Below are 17236 nucleotides of genomic sequence, written 5' to 3'. Positions count from 1 at the left end.
GTGTCAAACTTCCAAATCTTAACCTAACTTATTTAGATAATTGGTTGTATTGTATTACTTGTTTTCGCTCGTTTAATAATTAATTAAAAATATGTTAACACGACACGATTCATTGAAACCAATTTGTTTCATCTAAATAGATTAAACTAAAACGCATAACTTATTGGACCTAATTAATATAATTTCACATAAAAATTAAAATCTATATTTATTAATAACCACAATATCTTACAAATATATATATATATATATATATATATCAATGTTTTTTAAATTTTAATATATAATACAATCAATATTACAAATCATACAATAACAAATATGAGCATGGGTCTAAAATTACAATTCCAATAATAAAAACATAAGCATACTGAAAGATGTCAATATTACAACTTAACAATAATAAAATTTTAATTTTGAAATAAATTCAAAATGAGTTGATTTCGTATTAAGCAGGTTGGCTCGTTTATAAATCGTGTCTTAACGGATTAACTTGTTTTGACCTGAATCCGTTAACGTCAAACCCAAATCCACTAATTTTATATCGTGTTCGTATTGAATTCATAGGTCGTGTCACGTATTACCACTCTTGCTTTTTATTATATGTTGTTTATTTATTTTAAATAAAGAACTTCCTTTCTGGTAAGTTACTGATTTTTTTTTTAAATAAATTTTCAGATGAATAAGGGGGCATAGACCGCTGTAGGAAGCTTTTATGGTCCATAAGTCATTGTTTCACAAAGAAACAACATCTTAATTTAGAACAGTCATCAAATTCTTACCCTCAGAATTTATTCATAAACTATATTTTTTCCCCCCCACATGCATATTAATTAGCAATGACAACCGTAAGTCATGGTAAAATCTAAATACTTTTTACTCAAAACAGCTTCAACAACCAAGAGGATAGAGTCCCACATTCCGAAGCATTAATGGCTTTGATGAATTATTTATTAACCAAAAAGCATGTAAATTCTGGACTGAAACATGATCAAATAACCCGTATCTGTAAGCGAACAGGACGACTGCTGCAAAAATTTTGTTAACAACGTATTAGAGAGCATACAAATGGAGCAAGGGACTTCCTAATACATCTAGATACAAAAACCGCAGGAAACTTTTATGCCCTATATAGGGCACGAACCTCAAGATATCCGCCTAGTTTGTGACACTCCCACGGAATAGAAACTACATTCAAATTACAATCTCAACACTCACTTCTTCACCTCTTCATAGTCTGCCTCAGGAGCCTGGTCACCACCACCACCACCCGGAGAACCTCCAGAGGAACCATCACTACCAGACCCACCTTGCATGTGCTGCCCTATCTTCGAGACAGCTTTGTTTGCCAAATCAATCTTCGACTTAATTTCTTCAGCATTGTCCCCAGCCGTTGCCTTCCTTAAATCTGCAATTGCATCCTCAATCTCTTTGGCAACCTCAGCAGGAATCTTATCCTTGTACTCGCCCAAGCTTTTCTCAATGCTGTAGATGGTGGTATCTGCACTATTTCTGATATCAATCAGAGCTTTTCTTTCTTGATCCCTCTGAGCATGCAACTCAGCTTCCTTAACCATCTTTTCAATTTCATCTTCCGAAAGCCCTCCAGATGAACGGATGGTGATCTGTTGTTCCTTCCCGGTGGTCTTGTCCTTAGCAGAAACAGTCACAATACCGTTGGCATCAATGTCAAACGTGACTTCAATCTGAGGCATTCCTCTGGGGGCTGGCGGAATGCCCACAAGCTCAAACTCTCCAAGAAGCTTGTTGTCAGAGGCCATTTCACGCTCACCTTGCAATACCTTGATGCCAACCTGAGTCTGGTTATCAGCGGCTGTGGAAAATACCTGCAATGGTAAAAGTGCTATTCAGTAACCTCAAGAACAAAAAGATACATAACGCAAAGTGTATGAAAACAATCTGCAACGGGGAAAGATTGAGTCAAATTGAAGACCAGACAAAACTGAGCCTCTCAAAACCAAGTGAAGCAGGAGTTACATACCTGACTCTTCTTTGTTGGAATGGTTGTGTTTCTGTTGATCAGCCTGGTGAAGATGCCACCCAGTGTCTCAATACCAAGTGACAAAGGAGTGATATCCAGGAGAAGCAATTCTTTGACATCACCACGAAGAATACCACCCTGGATAGCAGCTCCCAAGGCAACTGCCTCATCAGGATTTACTCCTTTGCTTGGGGTCTTTTGGAAGATCTCTGCAACAACCTCCTGCACTTTTGGAACACGTGTCATCCCTCCAACAAGAAGTACCTCATCTACCTCCTTGGAACTTATGCTAGCATCCTTCAAACAGTTCTTACATGGGGCCCTAGTCCTCTCAATCAAGTGATTCACCAAACTTTCAAATTTCGATCTGGTTAGTGTGATATTCAGATGTTTTGCACCAGATGCATCAGCTGTGATGAAGGGCAGGTTGATTTCAGTTTGGGTGGTAGATGAGAGTTCTATCTTAGCTTTCTCGGCTGCTTCACGAAGCCTCTGCAAAGCAAGCTTGTCCTTGGAAAGATCAATCCCCTCGGTTCTCTTAAACTCACTCACCAAATACTCCAGCAGCGCATTGTCAAAATCCTCTCCTCCCAAGAATGTGTCTCCATTTGTTGCTTTCACCTAGACAAAAGAGTCATTGAGACTTGAAGTGATGAGGAAAGTGATGCAGTACAGATTTAGCACAGCAGCAATTAATAATAAGGATAGAAAAATAATGTTGAAATCACTCCAACCAAAGCTAGGCGTCACACCCAGTAGGAAGAATCACTCTTCACAAGAAGCAAACTCACATTTGTACAAACAGAAGGCTGGCCAATTCTAAAAAGAAATTAAGAAAAAGACTGTAACAATGCCTCCAAAGTATGCAATGTAATACGTTTTATTTGAATTCTACACCCACCAACTAGAATTCAAAGGAAAAATAAAACAAAAAGTTCTCCCATTGTCAGTCAACAACCTTCTCCCATCATCAGTCAACAACCGACAGCAAACTAAAACATAATGTGTGAATGTGCACGTTTATTCGTCCTCAATTAAAAAAGGCTACTTTAATAGCAAGAAGAAAAAACTACCTCAAAAACACCATTAGAAATCTCTAAAATGGAAACATCAAATGTTCCACCACCAAGATCAAAAACTGCTATGAGACCCTCCTTATTGTTCATTCCATAGGAAAGTGCAGCGGCAGTAGGCTCATTGATAATTCTCTGTACATCAAGTCCTGCAATTCTGCCGGCATCCTTTGTTGCTTGTCTCTGAGCATCATTGAAATAAGCCGGAACAGTGATCACTGCCTTTGTAACTGACTTTCCAAGATATGATTCCGCAGTTTCCTTCATCTTAACTAGGACAAAAGCCCCAACTTGGCTTGGGGAATACTGTTGTCCGCTGGCTTCCACCCATGCATCTCCATTTGGACCCCTGACAATCTTGTATGGGACCATCTTCATTTCTTTCTGCGTTATAGGATCATCAAATCGTCTCCCAATCAAACGCTTGGTTCCAAAGATGGTATTCGTGGGGTTAGTCACAGCCTGACGTTTTGCTGGAGTACCCACGAGTAGTTCTCCTTTTGGGGTGAAGGCAACCACAGATGGTGTGGTTCGAGACCCCTCGGCGTTCTCAATAACTTTGGGATTCTACAGTTTCTCTCAGAAATTAGAAAGAGTCAGACATAATTCAAACTGAATCAGAAAGAAAACAACATGATATTATGATCGATAAATAAGAAATTATCCCTTCAGAGTCATTATGATAACACTGTTTCTCATGTATATACCTTTCCCTCCATAACTGCAACACATGAATTGGTCGTTCCCAGGTCAATGCCAATAACATCACTCGCAGCAGGCTTAGAACTGTTTTGAAAAATTAAAAATATTATAAAAAGAAGGAAAATGAAAAAAGAATCCAACATAATCCAAAAATAACTTAAATCCCTTATACCTGAATGCTCTGGTCAAACTTGCCCAATTGTAACCCAACTTTGAGGGAGCCCACAGAGGCTTAGCATTGCTGGTGAACTGCACAAGCATTAGAAAGCATCACTAAGGTAATTTCTTACCAATGACATACTCGCCATCGAGTGGTTTTATATGTGGCCTTGTAAAGTCTTGTCACTCGTATCCACCAAGAGCTTTTATATGAATTTTTAGAATCATGTTAATGGAAATAGTCTGCTATATGAGTTTATCCAGAAGTTATGTATAAGTCCAGCAACTTGCTTGAGCATGAAAAATAAAATATGCAGAACCACGATGGGTGCTTTTGAAACAATAAAAAATATTCAAGCTCTTTTTCCATTGCAAAAAGAATATCAAGAAAACCATCACCATTTAAAATCCGCCAGTGGCAAGTGTGCAAACCTCCTTCCATCATAATTCCTTCAGGTAAAAATTTCTTGAGCACCTAATGTTACAGTTAATGGCAAGAGAACTAAAGCTAATCATGGTTCCCAATCAATCATGAGAACAGTCTGAACTTAAACTGAGACATGATAGCATTTCCAAAATGAATTAAATTTCTAGGTTAGAACCATCCACCTCGCAGCTTACAATGTCGGATGAGGAAAAGTTCTGTTTAGGACACAAGACTAAAAGTCTAAAACCCTAACCGAACTGAGCCTAATACATCCCTCGGACTCGGTCACAATCTCTTACAGAAAAACACTGCTTGTATATCATTGCGTAAAAGCCGTCATCTGAGAGAATATTGAGACAAAGACACCGAGAAATAGATATTATTAACCGATTACGTTTTAGTTTTAACCGGTTAGGCTAAGACCCCCCACCTCCTCTACAAAGTTAACAAATTTTATTAAGCTCCGCTAAAGTATGTTTTCTCGGATCAAAACCAACCAAGAAAAAAACTAAATATTTCGAGAGAAAATTCCCTAAATTTATTCAATTTCTCTGAGCTCTGGCAGGAAGCAAAAAGGGCATATCGGATAAAAAAAAAAAAGGACGACTAACAATAAATGGTTCAGCAAAAAAGAAGCAGAGAGTAATCTCGCTGAAGGGGTAAAAAGAAGAAGAATAAGAATAAGATAATACGTACGGATCGGAAGGCGGAGAGAGGTGCGGAGGCGACGTCACGGCGTCGTAGCGAGCGGATTAATACGGCGGTTGCTGCCATGAATGGTTGCCTTAGACAGATCGGAAGGCAGCGACAAGTGAAAAACAGATAAACACAGAGACAGAGGCTTTTGGTAGGAGGAGGGTTTAGGGGTTTGAGGATACAAATGGTGGGGGGAAAGTAGTTGCCTTTTTATTTGGGGCAGCAGATGGAAACGAGGCGCCTGTGACGGGTTTGGAGACTGTTCTAGGACAAGATATATGCTGCACGAAGCTTCCAGAAGACTAGAACTCTTACCATACAGCTCACTAGCTGGGTGATCAAACACAGTATTTTCTATTTTTACAAATCATTTTATTTTATTATTATAGTTTTATTAAATTTTTACAAAAAATATACTAAATTAATTAATTTTTTAAAATTTTAAAATAAAAATAATATAAAAAATTATATTCTAATAACATTTTATTCAAATTTTTAATTTTTATATCATATTTTAAACGAACGAAACGTTAATGCGATGATTCGAGCCGGTTTCCAAAATTGTTTAACTGAACAGTAATATTTAAACCGGTTTATATAATTTTTATTTAAAATGTTAAAAAAACCTATATATAAAGTGAATGATATATTAATCAATTTAATAGGTGCGGTCTTCTGATCTTAACTTGATATGGTTCATTTACTTGGAAATGAGAATTTTAATTCCTGAGCTGAAAAAGGTGTGGTTCATGGTACATACAGTTCCCAATCGCGTTCCCTTTCTTTCGCACTGAACTCAAAACCGAAAAAGGGAAAAGAAAAAGAAAGATCTGTTATGAAGAAAGAACAGTAGTAGAAGATGTATCCAAAACTGCAAAAACTAAACTCTGATAATGTTGCAAGGCAACTCAGCAGCCTTAATACCAAGATCAATTGGACTCTATATATTAAAGGGTGATTCAAAAGTGATTGGAATTGGAAGCAGTATGTATCATTAATGAGAGTGAGAGAGTACTTATAGAATATCATAATACACTCTCAAAAGGGAGAAGTGAAAAAATGAAACAAATGCTGTACAAGTTAACAGCTGGGACACATATGAAAGAAACAAAATCAGAAAGAAGGAAAATAGTTGACCTCCAACTAGCAACTTCCACCTTCTCTCCAGAGTAGATTAGGAGAGAGAGGCAAATAAAAATCCCTACTTCCAGGTCAGAGTGAATGGTGTTATTGAACAACGATTTTTGGTGTATAATGCTTGTCCTCTCATGGGACATCTAGGAATCAGCCTAAACCAATTGATCACATTGCCGAGATGACTTCCTGAAAATGAGAAAAAAGGAGAAAAAAGGAACTTAGACATAGTACAGAAGTAAACATTGAAACAGAAAAGGTAATTGGAAAGCAAAAGAGGAGTACCAAAAAATATACACACACCAAGATAGCAAACACATTTTCTCTTTGGTTCAAATCCGAAGGTAACCTCCTCTTCCTTGAACGCCTCCATTTCCTAATGTTCTATTGAGGAATGACTTCCTGTTGAGAGACCAGCCTCTCCTCATAGCCCTCCTCCGCTGCCAAGCAGCTAAACGAGCATAAAGAACAGGGAAACAGAAGCACAGCAAAACCAGAAGTAGCATTGCCATGCAGAGTAACATTACATTACGGAAACCATATTTGGACTTTGGGTCCATTTGACCTGTCCATGGAACTCCTCCCACATTCATGCCAAACACTGTTAAAGTGATTGGTGTCAATTGCAAATCACTTCAGCAAAATCAGTAAACAAAATTGCAGAGAAAAGTTCTAAATGAAAAGGCTACAACAAAGAGAAACTTTTACCTCCAGTGATGATGGACAAAGGAAGAAATATTATTGAAAGGAACGAAAGGTAATATAGTTTCCTGTTTATTTGCTCGGCCTGCCAGCTATCAAGGCCAGCTTGGATTGCTGTGACACGATTTGCAATAAATCCCACATTTTCTTTTAACCTCCTTAACTGTCCAATCAACTCTTCAAGGGAGTTAATGTCTTCGCTAGCAAACCAACCTTTTGAAGAACACTTCTCTTTCACTCGTGGAAATACTTGCTCCCCATGTGCTATCACCTGAGTTCAATGAAAATTCAGAACTGTGAAGGTCTCGACGTCTCATCAACAGTTTCGAATATTATGGGTAATTAGATTTGAATTAAGGTTACAGGAGTCAGAGTCAAATGCCCAGACGACTAGACCCTGCAACCTTTTCTTAACTTATGCATTAAACTGAAACTCAAAAAATATCCTACTGACTATTATAGCCAATGGAAGACCACAACAATACTGTCCAAAATATTTATTGGTGATATTCTTACTTGGCCTCACAAACACTTATGGTCATAAACACAGCTGGTGTGTTCTAATTTCGTGAACTTGGCTCCATGAGAAGGAGCTAAAGACCTCATAGAGAATCAAACTCCATTGATATTTTAGTTTAAGGGCATGGTTCTCACCATAGACTTGAATTTGTGAACCGTGACTCAGATACAACTGAATGGGCTAACTAACAAAGTAACAAGGGATAAGGTTACTAATAACTCTAGTCCCTCTCCTTCTGTTTTCTGACATTAAAGAAACCAAATGGGTATGGTACCTGCAAAAGGCGCTGCAAGTTAAGATGCATATTAGGGAATCTTCTATCATCTAGCATTTGCTTCTTCAAAGCAAAACCACCTGAATGAAACAGAAGAATCATGCCTTAATTTCAACCATATTTCAAACCATGCAACAGAACATGAAGTTGGAAAGAGATTGATCTCTGGGTTCTTTTTCACCAGAGCATGAAATGGCATGTCTTTTCAGATTAAAACCCTGTAACTGGCCTTATCAAGCTTTCCCAATGGTATCAACATAGACCACAAATTGATCAATTAGCACATGCAAGGTAAAACTTGTGAACATGATAAGCCATTTTGTGTATAATAGCATAATGGCCTAGAAAAAAAAATAGTAATAAGACTGTAAGAGTGATTCTTTATGACATTAAAGAAATATGACGACTAAACATTTTCTTGAAGATATCAGTCCAAAAGTCATCAGTCATTTACACAGCCATTTTTCTTAAGAAATGCGATGGGAATTTGAGTGGAAACTTATCAAGTTTAGAGTTTTAAATCACATATTTAGGCTATTTCACACCAAAACAAACTCAAGTGGTCATCTTACACAGTTTTCTTTTTATTCCAAAATTTTCAGATGCTATTGAAGACATGAAAACTCATCCTTTTTCATGTCTTGTCAATGGATAGAGGAAAGTACACCCTCCAATGAAAATGCAGATCCTCCACCGTTTCCAATATCCTCATTTAGGTTGTAAGAACTTTCAATGATGGGCCCAGAAAGACAAAGTGAAATTTATGTCATTGACCTGCAAAGCTCCAAACGGTTTTACCTACGAAGCGCCAAACCATTTCTTTTACCATTCAGTACTTGTATCCTTAGTTACGTCTAGTTTTCATGCCATTAGTCCCTTTTTTCCAATTATAAGAAGCACAAAGAATCCAGGTGCAGTTCTTTTTGTTTTCTAGAAGATTAAACGCAAAAGGGAACAACAAAAGCAAAGGCTCCATACTGCTCAAGAAGATTAAACGCAAAAGATTTCCAATGAACGATACACAATCCCCCAACGGAATGATACTTCATTAAAATATTATATACTGGAGATCGATAATTTGATTCAGTACTATAGGTAACATTTTATTAAAAATTATGTAAGTAATGTTTTAATCCACTTTCATTCTTTCATTTTCAAGCATGCAGCCTTTATTAATGATATCTCAAGGTCTATGAGTTTCCACATCGGTGGTGTGCATGTCCATTTGCACCTTTTTTTCACTAGGTTCTGGCTTTGCTTATGAATAGAAGGGGGTAAAATGGTAGGAGAGACTAATACAGAGCAAACATCAGGATCATGAGAAGTAATGCATGAATCCTAAGAATTTGTTGTATTAATATAATATCCAGCAAAGGAAGTAAAAGCCAAGAAGTTTCTTCCACGAGTTCACTGATGAATAAACTCATAGTTGGGAAACAGTATATGAGGAATATTTAATTATCAACTTAAATTGGTATCATTTTGGATATTTTACCTTTATCCATTTGGAGCTCCACAGAATCCAGATCCATCTCGAGTTTAGTCACAATATCTTGAAGGTGATCCACATGTGTGTCAAGAATGTGAACAACAAGATTTGAGACGGATTTCGGCACAGGATTATCAGCCTCCTCAGAGTGATTCATTGTCAACAAGAACTCGAGAACATGCTCCTTTATAACAATGCCACCTCCTTCCTTCTGTTCACCCCCAAGATAAGGATTGTCCACTCTAGGAATCTCTGAAAGAAGAGACTGACCAATCTCTGAGAAGCCCAATCTAGGAACACGGCCTAAAGATACCGTAATCACTGAATTCTCAGTAACTCTAGCAGCAATTCTAAATGTAAAGTCGCTGGAGGGAGGACCGGGTGAATTAACTCTAAAGACAAGAGCCCCATCCACATGCCCACAAAAGGGTCCATTGCTGACAAGCGAAAGAATGTCTTGGAGTTTCAGAGGAGGACAAAGAACCCCAATGAGGTATTGTGCAGATTGTGAAAGTTTTTCATTTACTTTTGGAAGTTCCACATGGTACCAACAAAACTCATTGTCTCTACCCTCTGCTAGATCCCATTCCTTATTATAGAAGTTCCCATGGCCATCAAAAATATAGGCTTTCTGCCTCACCATACCCTGAAAATGGGACGAGTAGAGAGGGGGCTCCCTGAGATGAGTGTTTCCCAAGAGTTCCCTGTCCATTTCCTCTGCCTCTCCATCACCGGTTGGTTCTTCGTGAGCTAGGTCCATAATTTTATTCAGCTTTTCTTCTAATAATCAATCCAATCACAAAAACGATATATATTAAACGTGATCCACAAAGTCCTTAATAAACTTTGCAACATTTCAACCTCAAAGCATCGTATTATTTATCTCGAGACCCAAAGCAGTCACATACACGAATATGATGACATCAAATCGACTTCACCGCCTCAGGACACGATTGACCCGACGCTCGGATCCAGAACGAAACTCAATCAATATAATTAACCAAATTTGCTACAAGCCCAATATACCCAACTTTGAAACCACTCAGATTCTAAATTCAACATCCATCAATCCCCGAGAAACCGACCGATCAAATCTTCACTCTTTTAAATCCCGCCCAACCTCCAGAAACCCCATTACAACACGTAGTCCTCAAAGTATACATTAACAACGAAAAAAGAAAGAGAAGGGAACAGAGATAAACTACTCAGAAATAGATATTGTACCTCATTGAAAGGCCACAAATGAGCATGCTATGGCCTAAAAAAGATAAAATTATCCCTAATCAAGAAAACCCACGTCGGAATCAATAAACCCAATGGCAAGGTACCTGGAACAAACATAAACAAAACTCCTAAAAATGCCTCTCCAGCCTTATTGAAGGTCGTTGGGCAACCACTGCGGTGGTTGAAAATTTCAAACAAATGTCATAAATGTCTATGAGCTATACAATATCTATTTGCGACTAGCGGGATAGAGAGAAAATGGGACTTGTCGGGAATAATATTTCGAAACAAAGACGAAGACTTCGTGTTGCATGGTTCTCAGTTTCCTACGAAAGTTCCACCTCTTATTTTTAGGCAGTTTCCTCCCATACTTCCCATTCCGATAATGCTTAAAAAAAAAAAAAAAACCATGTCTGAACCAATTAAGTAATTTTTTTAAGGAGAAGATATTGCAATGGATGGTGTTTGTCAGCCTCTCTATTTATTTATTTATTAAAAAGAATGCTCCATGAGGCCCATCAACCTCGCCCACTGCTAATGGGCTAAAGACACATTAGCCAGTTAGTAACGAACAAATTGTGACAGCGTTTCAAAAACAGGTGGGTTCGCTTCCCTTCGATTGGGCGGCCTAGGATGATGATTGAACGACTAAAGTTAGACACTAATATCGACCAAATATTACTTCTAGAGTTCCGTTATATATATTTATTTTTATATATTTTTTATAAATTTTATTGATATAATTGACTAATATAATTATTTTATATTAAAAAATATAATATAGCCAATCACATTAATAAAATATATAAAAATATACAAAAAAATAAGAATATTTTTACTGCAAATATTAAAAAAACATCATTTTACTTTTACAAAGGTGGTACGGTCACTACAAAAAAAACGAACTTTTGCGATCAATTTATAGCAACGACAAGATTATTAACAATCAAAATTGGTTACTAATAGTCTTTTCGTTGCTATAACTTGATTACAAAAGTCCGTTTTTTTTTGTAGTGGGTGATTGTTCTGTAAATACACGATGTTAATAAAAAATACGAAAATTTTCCTTCTTCTACATTTCTTATCATTTTGTTTTTTGAAAAAAAATACGAGAAGGAGAAAAAATATTCTTTTCTGCTTTGTATTTTCTATTATAGTGTGTATGAAATGGTGCTACATATGGAATATTCTGGTTTTAGTTGCTATGAGCTGTACACGGCTGTGCTTGACAAGGGACTTTTTTTTTTATAGGAAAAAAAAAAAAAAAAATTCCCTTGACAAGGGACTTGATTTGTACAATTAATATATAATTGTCAATACTTGACAAGAATGCTAATCTGTCTTTTACCGTTATTTTTCAAGCTCTCGAAAATAGAAATAATAATAAAAAAAGAATGGAATAAATTAATAAATATCAATAATTTATAGGAATGTACGCATCAAGATGACGTTTACCAACTCAAGCAAAAATATCCATTAGTCTCCGACGCAATTTTTCTTCAAACTCATGTAGACATCAAGATGGGCGCGTACGTTTTGACTAATTTTATTCCCATGGAGACTATTAATTTATTTGTTAATTTGTTTGAGCATATTGAGAATTTTTGTATGATTACTAAAGTTGAAGCCTTTTAATATTTTTATAATAAATCATTTTCCAATCGACATTATGTTTGAATAATGTTAAACATAATCATGAAATATATAAATATCGGGTAAATTTTTTAAAAAATTAAATTTTTAGTATGAATTTAATTGTTATTTATTTATTTATTAAAAGAATTACACCAACTTAATTATTCACTCCGTATATGAGATATCATTTTTCGTTTCTATCATTGAAAAAAAGGTAACACTACCTCAATACAAGCAATACGACAATAACATCCACACCTAATTAAATGTCTCGTGGACCATTAATAATAGTCTATCCTGCCCATTATTCATTGTTCTGTAATTTGTCTTGTTTTTTTTGTTTTTTGTTTTTGAAGGGTTGTAATTTGTCGTTTGATCTATATAATCAAGACTTCTTCTGCACCTCCTGATCTCTGCTCTCCCTCTCCCATGGCCACCCTAGAAATTCAAGCTCCGGGTCCCACCACTAAACTCTCGAACCGGCCTGAAACCATTGCAGATAATTCCGTAGATGAAGATCATGAGCTGATCTCTCCTGTGGAAGAAGTCCAGTTAACCGTGACGAACACCGACGACCCAACCCTGCCCGTGTGGACGTTTCGGATGTGGAGTTTGGGCCTTCTCTCATGCGGTCTCCTCTCCTTCCTTAATCAGTTCTTCGCCTACCGGAAAGAGCCACTCGTCATAACGCAAATCACTGTCTTGGTGTCCACCCTACCAATCGGCCGTTTCATGGCGGCAACACTCCCAACGACCCAGTTTAGAATACCGGGGTTTGGCTCTAGGTTGTTCTCTCTCAACCCTGGTCCGTTTAACATGAAAGAGCACGTACTCATTTCCATCTTCGCCAATGCCGGTACAGCATTCGGAAATGGTCCGGCTTATTCTGTTCACATCGTTGATATCATCATAGCCTTCTATCGCCGGAAAATATCGTTTTTGGCTGGTTGGCTTCTTATCATCACTACTCAGGTGACGTGATATATTGCCCGTTGGTTAATTAGTTGGAGCATTATCATCTTTACCAGGCCAACGCCTTGTCAAAGCTTGACACAATGATATCTTACAAGTATATATGTTATAAAACAAATTGATATCATTTCATATAATATAATCAAATTACATCATTTTATAAGTCTATTTGTGTAAAATCTGGTTGTGATTAAAATATTTATCCTTTCAATATTTATATATCACATTAACATTTTAATAGTGTTTATTTAAATAATTGATATAAGAGATACTTAAAAGATATAGATTAGTCTCATTTAATAATAAAAAAAAAAAAACCCGACAAATTTCAGATCAATAGCATTTTTATTTCATTTTAATGCGAGCAATTACTTTCATTTATGATTTTTAAAAGTAAGAAAAACACCAATGTGATCTTGGATCTTGAGAATTAATTATCATTCATTATTTCTTAATGAAATAATTTTTTAATATCCATAAATTATTTAATATCACATATTCACATTAGAAGGCTGAAAAATATAATAATAAAAAAACCAATGAATATATATATTTTATATTATAATAAGGGAAGTCTACATTTCATATTATAGCAGCAAGTAATTATAAGAATGTTAACCGATGGAAGATACTTTGGGATGGGAACTACCAAAAAGAAGAAAATCTATTATTTGAGTAGTAAGGTGATCTCAGATAATCTGTAAATAATAATTAAAAAAATTATAATAAAATAATAAAAAATATTAAATAGTAATAAAAAATAATAAAAGTAGATGAAAAATAATAATAAAATATTAAATTGTAGTGAAGTGATCTCTCTGCTATCCAAACATAGCTTAAATGTGCGATATTTCAGTGGACAATTTCATTTGCCGGCTTCTTACGTGTTAATGGAGGTGCCATTGAGGCAGTAGTCATGACGAACTGCCCATGCAAGTTTTAAGACATTATCATGCTTAATTACTTATATAGTTAATAATACGCACAAAATTAGTAAATATTATTCATTGGGTTTGGTTGGGTTTGCAGGTACTAGGATATGGCTGGGCTGGGCTATTGAGGAAGTACGTGGTGGAGCCGGCCCAAATGTGGTGGCCTTCTACTCTGGTTCAGGTCTCAATTTTCCGGTACGTAACCTTTGCATTCTCGGGTTCGGGAAAATGAAGTGGTTTGATGTATAAAATCTATTTTATAATGGTATTAATAAAAATTTTACGATTTAACGGAATATATCAAATTAAGTTAATTTTCATTAAATCTCATTGTTGATCAAGTACTTCTCTTTTAGATATAATATTCATTATCTTTTTACCATCATCATTTCACTATCTCAACAAATAATTGATAGATAAGTAATATGATAGATAGTTCTTCAATCATTAAAATCACTTCATAATAAAGTAATATAATTTTGAAAAGAAAAATTTTATTTTGAAGCTATTGTGAAGATATCTTCTACACTACTGCTAATATGGTATGATTTGATTTGTATGAAAAATTTTAAAATTTAAATATGGAAAATTAGGGCTTATTTAGATTCAGAGATGAAATGAAATAGTTTTAGACGAAAGTCAAAAGTTGAATAAAGTATTGTTAGAATATTATTATTTTGATATTATTATAATTTTGATATTTAAAAAAGTTGAATTGAGATTTGAAAAAGTTATAATGATGAGATAAGACATTCTCTAAATCTAAATAAGCTCTAAATCATATAATGTGAGTAGTATGAATGGTGTGTTATCCACGTTGACTTGAAAGTAGAATGAATGCATGTAAAATGGTATTTTTCTATAATAACATAACAAAAGACCATTAACATATAGTCCTAAACATTAAACCAATCCAATCGAGAGCCTTTACATGTCTAATACACGATCAATACTGAGATTTTCAGGGCTATGCACGAGAAAGAAGAGAAGCGCACAATCACGCGGGGGAAGTTCTTCCTAATTGCATTAATATGTAGTTTTGCATGGGCAACGGTGCCAGGCTACCTCTTCTCAACAGTCACAAACATCTCATGGGTGTGCTGGGCATTCTCCAACTCAATCACTGTCCAGCAAATTGGCTCAGGCATGCAAGGCCTTGGACTCGGAGCATTTACACTCGACTGGGCTGCCGTAGCCTCCTTCTTGTTTAGCCCCCTCATCAGCCCCTTCTTCTCCATTATGAACATCTTTGCAGGCTATGTTTTGATTGTCTACATTGCAATCCCCATAGCATACTGGGGGTTTAACATGTACGGTGCTAATAAATTTCCCATTTTCTCTTCTGATTTGTTTACATCCCAAGGACAAGCATACAACACCACAATCATTGTCAATGACAAGTTTCAATTAGATCTAACAAAGTACGAGGAGCAAGGGCCAGTTCACATGAGCATGTTTTTTGCTCTCACTTATGGCTTTGGCTTTGCCACTGTTGCTGCCACCCTTACGCATGTGGCCTTTTTCAATGGAAGGTAACCATAGAATATTCCTATATGAATATTATAAGAATTGGATAATGAATTTTACAATTTATTAAAGCTAGTAGAATCTTTCAATGCTTTGAATTCTTTTTATGTGCTTAAAATAAGGGGAAAATGCAAACTACTGGTTATGTTTTCTATTTGTTTTGCTTTAATTGTAACAGACTACATACTATTTTGAAGTTTATGATTAAAATATTGTCATTTTGATAAGACAATCTAATCGACAGAGAAATTTATGAGCGATTCCGAGCTTCGTACATGGGCAAGGACGATATTCATACAAGGTTGATGAGAAGATACAAGGACATACCTTCCTGGTGGTTTTACTTGTTGCTTGCTGTGACATTTGCAGTTTCCCTTATAATTTGCATCGTTTTGAATGATCAAGTCCAAATGCCATGGTGGGCACTCTTCTTTGCCAGTGCCATAGCCTTTACTTTCACCCTTCCAATCAGTGTCATAACCGCCACAACAAACCAGGTGATTGTGAGAAAGTTTGCTAGTTTCCCTTTACTTTATCAGTTTAGCAAGTAAACATTTGCACGTCCCAATATTCTATGTCAAACTTCTATTACTTTTTTACTGCTTTTGTGATGCTCTATATACACAGACACCAGGGTTAAACATAATAACAGAGTACATAATGGGTCTGATATATCCAGAAAGACCAATTGCTAATGTATGCTTCAAAGTCTATGGCTACATGAGCATGGCTCAGGCAGTGTCCTTCCTCAGTGATTTCAAGCTAGGACATTACATGAAGATTCCACCCAGATCAATGTTCTTAGTTCAGGTACAGATACTTCATACTTCATACTTCCTTACTTCTTACATCATCATATGTAACAACTGTTGAAATGAATCTATGCCAAAGACATTGATCGGTTTTATATGTATACCTAGTTTGTAGGAACAATTGTTGCCGGAACAATCAACATGGGAGTGGCATGGTGGCTGCTACACTCCATTCATCATATATGTGAGCCGCAACTCCTTCCTGACAATAGTCCCTGGACATGCCCTAACGACCGAGTTTTCTTCGATGCATCTGTGATATGGGGCTTGGTGGGGCCGAGACGAATCTTTGGAGCTCTAGGAAGCTACGAGGCCATGAACTGGTTTTTCCTCGGAGGTTTGATTGGGCCAGTTATCATTTGGCTATTGCACAAGGCATTCCCCAAGCAAGCTTGGATCCCATTGATTAACCTTCCAGTCCTCCTGGGGGCAACTGGAAATATGCCACCAGCAACACCCTTGAACTACAATTCGTGGGTTTTGGTCGGAACAATTTTCAATTATTTTGTGTTCAAGTATCGAAAGCAGTGGTGGCAGAGGTACAATTACGTTCTTTCAGGAGCAATGGATGCTGGGGTTGCTTTTATGGCAGTGCTGCTATACTTTTCATTGGGCATGAACGGAAAAGGTGTGACTTGGTGGGGTACAGGTGGTGAACACTGTGATTTGGCATATTGTCCAACAGCAAAAGGCATAGTGGTTGATAATTGTCCAGTTCAGTAATGCCTTTGTATTTAACTTTTAGAGAAACAACTCATGTAATTTAACTTGAAAATGCATTCCAACCAACATTACTCTCAACTTAAATTTGCAGTATCTTACTGGAGGAAACTTTTGTTATTCATCATGTTGTCAATATTTTTCGTTTACGGAGAGCGTGAGAGGAAAGCCTCTTGGGAGAATATAGCAGACTTCTTACGATGCCAATTGCCGCTGAGAGATTTTTTCCCCTTGAG

General features: G+C 36.4%; 3 protein-coding genes across 4 annotated transcripts; 1 reads left to right on the top strand and 2 right to left on the bottom strand.

The window, feature by feature from the left end:
* Window positions 1–988: 988 nt before the first annotated feature.
* On the bottom strand, window positions 989–5320 carry LOC122312362 (heat shock 70 kDa protein, mitochondrial). Its single transcript, XM_043126939.1, has 6 exons — window positions 5060–5320; window positions 3950–4026; window positions 3783–3861; window positions 3076–3642; window positions 2003–2623; window positions 989–1847 (listed from the first exon to the last, which is right to left on the bottom strand). The coding sequence occupies exons 1-6, from the start codon at window positions 5135–5137 to the stop codon at window positions 1215–1217; spliced, it is 2055 nt and encodes a 684-aa protein (XP_042982873.1). The 5' UTR covers window positions 5138–5320; the 3' UTR covers window positions 989–1214.
* A 705-nt stretch (window positions 5321–6025) lies between these two features.
* Window positions 6026–10816, bottom strand: LOC122312363 (zinc transport protein ZntB-like). Of its 2 annotated transcripts, none has more exons than XM_043126941.1 (5): window positions 9185–10816; window positions 7690–7769; window positions 6902–7166; window positions 6479–6794; window positions 6026–6382 (listed from the first exon to the last, which is right to left on the bottom strand). In XM_043126941.1, exons 1-4 carry the CDS (start codon window positions 9936–9938, stop codon window positions 6526–6528), a joined length of 1368 nt encoding a protein of 455 aa, XP_042982875.1. In that variant the 5' UTR covers window positions 9939–10816; the 3' UTR covers window positions 6026–6382; window positions 6479–6525. The 2 variants fall into 2 exon arrangements, with proteins under 2 accessions (XP_042982875.1, XP_042982874.1); XM_043126940.1 differs by having other exon boundaries at window positions 6497–6794; window positions 9185–10813.
* Window positions 10817–12380: 1564 nt separating this feature from the next.
* LOC122314511 (oligopeptide transporter 4-like) lies at window positions 12381–17124 on the top strand. The gene is made up of 6 exons (XM_043130153.1): window positions 12381–13009; window positions 14039–14136; window positions 14907–15473; window positions 15713–15965; window positions 16096–16278; window positions 16389–17124. The coding sequence occupies exons 1-6, from the start codon at window positions 12467–12469 to the stop codon at window positions 17001–17003; spliced, it is 2259 nt and encodes a 752-aa protein (XP_042986087.1). The 5' UTR covers window positions 12381–12466; the 3' UTR covers window positions 17004–17124.
* The last annotated feature ends 112 nt before the right edge of the window (window positions 17125–17236 follow it).

Source organism: Carya illinoinensis, chromosome 6 (assembly GCF_018687715.1).
Source record: "Carya illinoinensis cultivar Pawnee chromosome 6, C.illinoinensisPawnee_v1, whole genome shotgun sequence".
Lineage (NCBI taxonomy): Eukaryota > Viridiplantae > Streptophyta > Magnoliopsida > Fagales > Juglandaceae > Carya > Carya illinoinensis.
The sequence above is the reverse complement of the archived record's forward strand: the minus strand, read 5'-3'. Positions and strand labels throughout refer to the sequence as shown.

Bases quoted from the DNA above. Each gene is read 5' to 3' on its own strand.
- LOC122314511 (XM_043130153.1), top strand. From the start codon at position 12,467: ATGGCCACCCTAGAAATTCAAGCTCCGGGTCCCACCACTAAACTCTCG. The intron at 14,137-14,906 runs GTACGTAACCTT...TGAGATTTTCAG, and splicing joins GTTCAGGTCTCAATTTTCCG to GGCTATGCACGAGAAAGAAG. The intron at 16,279-16,388 runs GTACAGATACTT...ATGTATACCTAG, and splicing joins GATCAATGTTCTTAGTTCAG to TTTGTAGGAACAATTGTTGC.
- LOC122312362 (XM_043126939.1), bottom strand. From the start codon at position 5,137: ATGGCAGCAACCGCCGTATTAATCCGCTCGCTACGACGCCGTGACGTC. The intron at 3,643-3,782 runs GTATATACATGA...GAGAAACTGTAG, and splicing joins TTGCAGTTATGGAGGGAAAG to AATCCCAAAGTTATTGAGAA. The intron at 2,624-3,075 runs GTAGTTTTTTCT...TCTTTTGTCTAG, and splicing joins TTTCTAATGGTGTTTTTGAG to GTGAAAGCAACAAATGGAGA.
- LOC122312363 (XM_043126941.1), bottom strand. From the start codon at position 9,938: ATGGACCTAGCTCACGAAGAACCAACCGGTGATGGAGAGGCAGAGGAA. The intron at 7,167-7,689 runs GTACCATACCCA...CATTGAACTCAG, and splicing joins ACTTGCAGCGCCTTTTGCAG to GTGATAGCACATGGGGAGCA. The intron at 6,795-6,901 runs GTAAAAGTTTCT...TCACTTTAACAG, and splicing joins TTTGTCCATCATCACTGGAG to TGTTTGGCATGAATGTGGGA.